We start from the raw sequence: 9899 nt of genomic DNA, 5'->3' as shown, positions 1-9899 counted from the left end.
CAAAGGACAGGAAATGAAGTAGAAATATATGCTAGACAAAGTAAGACAGGTGGCAAAAATAATACCAAATATAAGTGTGTGTGTGTGTGTGTGTCGGAGTTTCACTCTTGTTGCCCAGACTGGAGTGCAATGGTATGACCTCAGCTCAATGCAACCTCTACCTCCCTGGTTCCAGTGATTCTCCTGCCTCAGCCTCCCAAGTAGGTGGGATTACAGGTGCCCACACCACACCTAGCTAATTTTTGTATTTTTAGTTGAGATGGAGTTTCTTTTTTTTTCTTCTTATTTGAAGGAAAGCAGTTTAATTTTATTTCATGTTTTCTACTTGTTAGAAGAGATTTTGGGTATCATGATTTAAAAATACAGGCTTAGCCAGGCGCGGTGGCTCACGCCTATAATCCCAGCACTTTGGGAGGCCGAAGCAGGTGGATCACGAGGTCAAGACATCAAGACCATCCTGGCCAACATAGTGAAACTCCGTCTCTACGAAAATATAAAAAATTAGCTGGGCATGGTGGCGCTCGTCTGTAGTCCCAGCTACTCGGGAGGCTGAGGCAGGAAAATTGCTTGAACCCAGGAGGCGGAGGTTGCAGTGAGCGGAGATCGCGCCACTGCACTCCAGCCTGGTGCCTGGCGACAGAACAAGACTCTGTCTCAAAAAAAAAAAAAAAAAAATACAGGGTTAAACAACAGTGTTTTAACATTCTGTTTTAAACAGTGTTTTAAAATACCTGCTTATTATCTTACAAGAGACAGGGTTTCACTGTGTTGTCCAGGCTGGTCTTGAACTCCTGGCCTCGTGATCCTCCCGCCTCAGCCTTCCAAAGTGCTGGGATTACAAGTGTGAGCCACCTCACTCAGCTGACACCTTACTTTCTTAAAGGATTTGAGTGAAGTTGCAAGACTTTTGGGTGGTTTGTTTTTTGTAGTTTTTTGTTTTTTTTGTTTTTGTTTTTAGATGGAGTTTCACTTTTTTTTTTTCTTTGAGAGGGAGTTTTGTTCTTGTTGCCCAGGCTGGAGTGCAATGGCACGGTCTCAGCTCACTGCAACCTCCACCTCCCAGTTCAAGCGACTCTCCTGCCTCAGCCTCCTGAGCAGTAGTGGCATGTGCCACCATGCCCAGCTAATTTTATATTTTTAGTAAAGAAAGGGTTTCTCCATGTTGGTCAGGCTGGTCTGGAACGCCCCACCTCAGGTGATCTGCCCACCTCAGCCTCCCAAATTGCTGGGATTACAGGCATAAGCCAACGCCCCCAGCTAAGTTTCGGTCTTGTTGCCCAGGCTGGATTGCAATGCCAGGATGTTGGCTCATTGCAGCCTCCACCTCCCGGGTTCAAGTGATTCTCAGGCCTCAGCCTCCCAAGTAGCTGAGATTACAGCCATGCACCATCATACCCGGCTAATTTTGTATTTTTAGTAGAGATAGGATTTCACTATGTTGGCCAGGCTGGTCTCAAACTCCTGACCTCAGGTAATCCTCCTGCCTCGGCCTCCCAAAGTGCTGGGATTACAGGCGTGAGCCCCCATGCCCAGCCAGTTGCAAGTTATTAACACTTAATTTTATTATTTTGCCCACAGTATAGACCTGATTTCAAATACTTTTTTTTTTTTGAGACGGGGCTCACTTTGTCACCCTGGCTGGAGTGCGGTGACACTATCTCAGGTCACTCCAACCTCTGGAGGTTCAAGTGATCCTCTTGCCTCAGCCTCCTGAGTAGCTGGGACCACAGGTGTAAGCCACCATACCCGGCTCCTTTTTTGTAGAGACAGAGTTTCACCATGTTGCCCAGGCTGATCTCAAACTCCTGAGCTCAAGCAGTCCTCTTACCTGAGACTCCCAAAGTGCTGGGATTACAGGCATGAGGCACCACACCCAGTAGGTTTTGAATATCCTTTATTGCACATTCATTTAGAAATTCCACCGTTCTCATGGTTTATAAAGTCTTTCTGGTTCCCCAGCACCTCAGGACTTCCAAGCTACACATGGACACGGGTCTCGGGAGCATTAGCGCCTCCTAGCTTGGCTTCTGATTGAGTCAGTCAAGACCAAGTGGCTGTGGGCTTTGATTCCCCTCAAAGTTTGACCTCGTTTAGAGGATTCTTCTGGCACTGACTTTTCAAGGGACTTAAACAGTTACCCCCAACAGATGGTGAAACCTCCTGTAAATCATTTTTTAGGTCTTTTCTTCCCTTAACAGTCCAAAATGTTTCTAGTAACATCGTGGCATTTTTAGATACTCAGCTTTAGAGTGAAAAAAACCCCTGAAGTTTCACTGGCTTTGTGCCGTTTTGAGGAGCCATGCGTGACTGGGTATGTGATAAAAGTAGTCATTTAGAAACCTATTTAGATGATAAACATAAATGGAAGGCTTTGAATATGAAATTACAAATTTTGGAGATGCTACACTTATATATATTTATGTATAGATAACAGCTTTATTGAGATATAATTCATTTACCATACAATTCACTCATTTAAAGACTACATTTATTTTTGACAGATCACAGTGCTGATAGCTTAATAATGCAATGGGAACTCTGTATAATGGTGGTATTTGCAGTAAGACTAATACCAGATTCAATTCTGTCTGCCTTTTTGTGTATATTACATTTCCATGAATATGACATGACATCCATATCCATTTCATACAAAATATTGAAATAAGGTTCTGCTTGTATTAAAAGAAATGTATCAGTACATTTCTACTAGTATGTTATTTAGGTGATTCATAATTCAACCATTATTATTCAAACAGCATATCTTACATTTTTCCTAATTTAAAACATTACCTGGAAAAAACTTTAATTGGTAGTTTTTAAAGTTACTTTTTTAATATGCACACCAGACAGAAGTTAGACGTTTTAATATTAATATAAACTGCTTTACCCTGGATTAAACTGGAATGTTTCTTGTTTGTAGGGAGCAGCTGCAGATGATGGCCGATTAAAACGAGGGGATCAGATTTTAGCTGTTAATGGCGAGACCCTGGAAGGTGTCACTCATGAGCAAGCAGTCGCCATTCTAAAACACCAGAGAGGGACTGTAACCTTAACTGTGCTGTCGTGAGCCGCAGCCTGATCACAAGATAGATGTTGTTTAGAATATCCACAGGCAGATGAAGTTCTGAGTGGGTATGAAAAGCACCCTCAACTACAATGCACCTTCATTCCTATTTCTTGTCCTCTCTGCTCGGAGAAATGGCTGAGGTTTCATGTGAATTTCCCAAGTCAACAGTCATCTCCTAATGTTTCCCTGTTTTTGTCACCTGTTGGTGAGGTTGATTTCTAAAACTTAAATGAGTCTTATTTGTTTTGCATTTAATTTCAGGGTTCTGATTTTAACCAACTGGTTATGATTATATTTGCCAAAACTAGAGTTAACTTCTCTTTTCTTATGCCCTTGTTTCCCTATCCCCTACTCATACCGAGGCTTAACAACCTCAGATCTCATCCAATGAACAGAAACAAATGTTAAGCAACTTGTCATCTCACTCATGATTTGTTTATGATAATTGTCTCTTCAAGTAAGCAAAAAAACATTAGCAGTGTAATTAATTTACCAACGATAGCGCTGGGCGCAGTGGCTCACGCCTGTAATCCCAGCACTTTAGGAGGCCAAGGCGGGCAGATCACAAGGTCAGGAGATCCAGGCCATCCTGGCCAACGTGGTAAAACCCCGTCTCTACTAAAATACAAAAAATTAGCCAGGCATGGTGGCACGCACCTGTAGTCCCAGCTACTTGGGAGGCTAAGGCAAGGGAATCACTTGAACCTGGGAGTCGGAGGTTGCAGTGAGCCAAAATCACACCACTGCACTCCAGACTGGCAACAGAGTGAGACTCCGTCTCAAAAAAAAAAAAAATTTACCAGTGATCCCCAACATGAAATACTAAATCCTCCTATGGGAAATTACTGTGCTCTCTTCTGTATGACTTATAGTCAAATAAGTCTCAAATTCATTTCTCTGTATAGATCTTTATATGCTAGTTGTTGTTGATTTTGATGAGTCAATTTACAAACTGGAATCTTCAAAAAATTCTGAAAGACTAATTGTTTCCTGTGCCATATAAATGCATTACCACTGAGCAAATGAACCTTATTCTCAACAGGAACAACTAGCATCCATGTTCTGAATTCTGACAATGCTAAATTAAATTCAGGTCCAGGAAGATCATCTGGAATTAATGGTGTCTCAGTAGGCAGGCATCATTCCCACCCCGTGGTCTTAAGGAGGTAGAAGCTCCAGAGCCACACTGCAGAGAACAGCAAGTTTTGTCTCAAGCCAGACAAGGTCTGGTGGCCTTGGCCTTGTGCAAAGTAGGGTGACATATTTGATTATCTTTCTCTTTGCCTCCATAGCAGTCAGTCCAGCAGCACAGACTGCAGGAAGCTAAATGGAACAACATACTTAGCTGTAAAGTGAGCAAATGAATTGAGCCTAGGAATCTGTGATGAAAATGCATGGCTGATGTTTCCTGAACTGCAGGGAGACTCCCATCTGCTGAAGTTTTGCATGCAAAGAAAGCAGCTACAGCAGAAAATACAAGAATACCTTTAAGTTGATTATTGGCAATCTTATTCATATATTAGCAGGAAAAATGGAGAGATGATTATTGGTGGATGCTATAGAGTCCTCTGTTTTTAAAAGTACCATGTCTGAGCCAGGCACAGTGGCTCATGCCTGTAATCCCAGCACTTTGGGAAGCTGAGGCAGGCAGGTCACCTGAGGTCAGGAGTTCGTGACCAGCCTGGCCAAGATGGCAAAACCCTGTCTCTACTAAAACTACAAAAATTAGCTGGGCGTGGTGGCAAGCACCTGTAATCCCAGCTACTCAGGAGGTTGGGGCAGAAGTACTTGAACTCGGGAGCTGAGATCGCGTCACTGCACCCTGGCCTGGGTGACAGAGCAAGACTCTGTCTTGGGGGAAAAAAAAACCATGAAGGATGGGTACTAGAGTCAGTAATAGAAGTAGTTCAGCATTATTTAACTACAACACAATGCTGCAAATATTTCACAGTAATTATCAAAATTTAATGGGCTCTAATTTAAAATGTTCTTTAATAAGTATAGATTTTAATTGAGAATTATCTTTGAGTAGATGTAATCACAAAGTGCATTAACTCTTGTTGGAATATTTTATGGCTATTCCAAAGTATAGAGTGCCTAAATTTTGTGTTGAAAATGTCTTTCATGACGGTATTAAGTTTTCTGAAATTATACATGGCTTTTAAAATTTCTAATGTATCCAAGATGTGCAATGTTGTTAGGATCTCATTTTTCAATGCATGAAAGCTTCCCACCTCAGAACATTCTGTGTTAATTGTACCTGCAAGAACACCTCAGGCAAGCCAAGAAGAAATGAAACCCAAATAAAACTTGAAAATGCACCTTAAAAATATATATACATCCAATAGTTTTTAAATAGGATTCTGCTTTATTTTGACGGAATGGCCATTAAATACACATTTTGAGATAATACATTGTTGTGTTTCTTTATACGTTATCTTGTTGGGTCATGGTAAAAGTATATTGATGAAGGAATTATGATGCTTTATACTCCTTACTGCACTAACTTGATAGAACTAGTGCTTGTCATAGTTGGTTCTGTCTCTGCTTGCATGACTAAATAATTGCCTTTCCAGAAAGATGTTTTTGCCTCAGAACTTACTGACAAGCCGAGAGGCTATGAAGATGGAAATCTGTGAAAGAAGTAGTGCTCTTATGTTTGGCCTCATCATTTGGGCCACTTAAGTATAGTAATGATACCACTAATTGGAATTAGCAGGAAAGGGAAGTAAGCCAGGAAGAATAAAACTGCTGAATGTTTGTATGTATATTTCCAAAGATTCTAAATAAATGTAGTTGCCTACAGAGCAAATGGAGTCTTATTATATATGAGAAAGTATACTTTCTGCATCTAATTGTGCTTTTTCTTCAGCCTTTTGTTCCCTCAAGCAAAAAAAAAAAAAAAAAAAAAGTCCAACTTTTCATAAGGTTTTTGGTGTCCTATTAAAATCTGGAATTCATGGCCAGGCTTGGTGGCTCACACCTATAATCACAGCACTTTGGGAGGCTGACGCAGGTGGATCACCTGAGGTCAGGAGTTCAAGACTAGCCTAGCCAACATGGCAAAACCCCATCTCTACTAAAAATATCAAAATTAGTAAGGCATGATGGTGGGCACTTGTAATTCCAGTTACTGGGAGGCTGAGGCAAAAAAATCACTTGAACCCAAGAGGCAGATGTTGTAGTGAGCCGAGATCGTGCCATTGCACTCCAACCTGGATGACAAAATGAGACTCTGTCTCAAAAGAAAAAAAAAAAAAGAATCTGGAAACCATTAGTAGCTGTCTCATGTATTGATTGCCAGCTATGTTGCTGGATGTTAGGACAGATGCGTTATAGGCCGGGCATGGTGACTCACACCTGTAATCCCAGCACTTTGAGAGGCCAAGTCAGGTGGATCACCTGAGGTCAGGAGATCAAGACCAGCCTGGCCAACATGGTGAAACTCCATCTCTACTAAAAATACAAAAATTAGCCAGGCATGATGGTGCATGTCTGTAGTCCCAGCTACTCAGGTGGCTGAGGCAATAGAATGGCTTGAACCCGGGAGGCTGAGGTTGCAGTGAGCTGAGATTGTGCCATTACACTCCAGCCTGGGCAACAGAGCAAGACTCTGTCTCAAAAACAGACAAACATTTAAATAGGTTACACATCTATAAATATGGAAATGTATAAGAACAAAATATAGATTTTTTGGCGAATGCCTGGGGAAGAATGGTGTCAGTTAAGTTCATCCAAGGTAAAACGTACCAGCATCTGTGCTGCCAGGGCACAGTCAACATTTGGGGACAGAGGTAAATATCCTCAGTCCATGCCATCCCTTTGATTTCTTCTTTTAGTGCCTGATAACCATCTGGTGCTGCTAGACAGTTCTCTTCTTAAATTCTTCTGATTCCATTTTAAATTCATAGATTGCCTACAACCTCCTGAAATGTCAGTGACTTTGATAGCTGTAGCTCGAGGAAACTTTTCTTTGAGAATTTGGGTCACGTTGAGCAGCCCCTCAGTCTGGAAGGCAAACATCCGATGGACACAGTGGAGAAGAGGAAACCCACGGATCCCGCAGAGCAGAGGTGCTGCCGCAGCGGGGCTCCATGCCCAGCCAACCTCTAATGATTCTTTCCTGGCCCTTTCATGTGTGTGCAGATGAGTATTTGACAAAGAGGCGATCTCCATAGCTCTCTCACTCTGCAGCTCCCCCTGTACAGACTCGACACGTTCTAGCCAGCTTGGTTGGCCTCCCTGAGCATGGATCTCTTTCTCCTCTACTCATGAACTCTGTGTGAGTTTCCCCTTCCGGAGTGTGGCATGGATACTGCCTCAGGGATAAAACTGGGACAGCTGTAGAATTTACCTTGTTTTCCTTCCTACAGGGATCAAAATCCTGTGCTGCCTGTTGTCCAATGTGTGAAAGTGTTTCCTATATTATGCCCATTTTTCTAGTTGTTCACGACAGTGGGAGAGCAATTCCCAGAGCACCTTATCGTTCATGCAGAAGCAAAAGTCCTGTATCTTCGATGCTAATAGGAATAAATGTCTCACGATATGATTATTCGATTTTCTGTAAGCATTTTACACTTAAGGAAGCACTCTACCAGTAAGCTCCCTGGTTTCTCCTAACTTCTAGAATTGAGAGCCAATTTGACTCAGTCGTTGACATCCTTCCCCCACCCCATTCACAGCCACACCTGCCCAGGTGACCTAGGAAAGGTACCCCCTCTTTAGGAATATTCATGATCAGGATCAGAACTACAGCCTTCTTATCCTGGGAGATCAAGCAACATTTCCTTTCCTTACAGCATTGGTTTTCAAGTTTCAAAGTAAGCATCTGAAACAGTTGTTTCATGAACCATACCTAAGTCTTCATTCTTTTAGACAGAGTCTCGCTGTATCGCCAGGCAGGACTGCAGTGGCACATTCTTGACTCACTGCAACCTCCAACTCCCTGGTTCAAGCAATTCTCTTGTCTCAGCCTTCCAAGGAGCCAGGAATACAGGCACGAACCACCATGCCCAGCTAATTTTTTGTATTTTTAGTAGAGACAGTGTTTCACCATGTTGGCCAGGATGGTCTCAATCTTCTGACCCCGTGATCTGCCCGCCTCAGCCTCCCAAAGTGCTGGGATTACAGGCATGAGCCTCCGCATCCGGCCTCTTTATTTTTTTGAGACAAGGATCTTGCTGTGTTGCCTAAGCTGGCCTCGAACTCCTGGGCTCGAGCAGTCCTTCCACTTTAACATCCTGTATAGTTGAGACTGCAAGTGCACGCCACCTTGTCTGGCACAACTAAAATTATTTGCACCCAATTTTCTTCTTAATTTTATATTGTATTTATATTTTTTCTATTAAAGTCAACCAGAACAGTGAGACCTTTTTGAACACAAAAATTTAAATTTAGGTTATAGTCTCAGTTGTATGCCAGCCTAGTGCAAATGTTAAGTTTTTGACAGCTTGACTTTCAATCTTCAGATGCTCTATATGTAAGTAAAGACAAAAAAAGAACATTTCACTCTCTGCACAATCCCAAGAGAAACCGACATTTGGAAGAGTCGTTTGTGTGTGTGTGACAGTGTGAAAAGACTCTCACCCCTGCCTCGCCTGAGCAGCATATCCGATTCCAGTCACGTGAAGGAGTAAGCAAGGAAGTTGCTTTGCTCTTGGGTCCCTGAGAGATTGCTGTTGGGCATCAGGACCTATGCTGGGCAAAATCATACAGGGACAAACATTTATTTGATCCTCCTTCTAGAATCAGTTTTTTAGAAATGGAGGCAACCTCAGAACTGGGAGTCAGCCAGGCGCTGTGGCTCACACCTGTAATCCCAGCACTTTGAGAGGCCGAGGCGGGCAGATCACCTGAGGTTGAGAGTTTGAGACCAGCCTGGTCAATATGGTGAAACCCCATCTCTACTAAAAATACAAAAAATTAGTGGAGTGTGGTGACGCGTGCCTGTAATCTCAACTACTTGGGAGGCAGAGGCAGGAGAATTGCTTGAACCTGGGAGGCAGAGGTTGCAGTGAGCTGAGATCGTGCCATTGCACTCCAGCCTGGGCAACAGAGCAAGACTCTGACTCAAAAAAAAAAAAACTGGGAGTCTGTCCTGCCTGGTACCCCACTCCTCCCATCTTACAAGTGGGAGAAGCGTGCCAGAGAAAGGAAGTGACTAGCCCAGTCCCCCACTAGTTTGCAGGCCTAAGAGGTTTCCCTAAACCTTACTGGGAATTCACCAACTTAGCGAACTATTGTAGAGTACTCACTAGATTAGTTCGAAATATTTTCGAGACCTTTTTTGTCTCTTTTGAGTCAGGGTCTCACTCTATCACCCAGGCTGGAGTGCAGTGACTGACCACAGCTCACTGTGGCTTCAAACTTCCGACTCCAGTGATCCTCCCGTCTCAGCTCCCCAACCGGCTGGGACTGCAGGTGTGCGACACCACATCTGGCTAGTTTTTTAGCCTTTTGTAGAGATGGGGCTCTCGCTATGTTAAGATTTTTTTTCTTTTTCTTTCTTTTTTTTGAGACAGAGTTTCACTCTTGTTGCCCAAGCTGGAGTGCAATGGCGCAATCTTGGCTCACTGCAACCTCTGCCTCCCGGGTTCAAATAAGTCTCCTGCTTCAGCCTCCCAAGTAGCTGGGATTACAGGCGCCTGCCACCACGCCCAGCTAATTTTTTTGTATTTTTAGTAGAGATGAGGTTTCACCATCTTGGCCAGGCTGGTCTCCAACTCCTGACCTTAAATGATCCATTTGCCTTGGCCTCCCAAAGTGCTGGGATTACAGGCATGAGCCACTGCGCCCAGCCGAGACTTTCTTTTTTTTTTTTTTTTTTTTTTTT

At 43.1% G+C, this 9899-nt stretch overlaps 1 protein-coding gene and 1 pseudogene across 1 annotated transcript in view; one reads left to right on the top strand and one right to left on the bottom strand.

Moving 5' to 3' along the window:
* Positions 1-3641, top strand: part of PATJ (PATJ crumbs cell polarity complex component) — a 413527-nt gene extending 409886 nt beyond the window's left edge. The window contains exon 44 of the mRNA XM_037743097.1: positions 2921-3641. Coding sequence (XP_037599025.1) covers positions 2921-3067 — 147 coding nt within the window. The 3' untranslated portion in view covers positions 3068-3641. The remainder of the gene's footprint in view (positions 1-2920) is intronic.
* A 3201-nt stretch (positions 3642-6842) lies between these two features.
* On the bottom strand, positions 6843-7243 carry LOC108313264 (annotated as a pseudogene).
* Between the last annotated feature and the right edge of the window lie 2656 nt (positions 7244-9899).

The sequence above is a fragment of the Cebus imitator genome, unplaced genomic scaffold (genome assembly GCF_001604975.1).
Source record: "Cebus imitator isolate Cc_AM_T3 unplaced genomic scaffold, Cebus_imitator-1.0 Scaffold135, whole genome shotgun sequence".
NCBI lineage: Eukaryota > Metazoa > Chordata > Mammalia > Primates > Cebidae > Cebus > Cebus imitator.
The sequence above is the reverse complement of the archived record's forward strand: the minus strand, read 5'-3'. Positions and strand labels throughout refer to the sequence as shown.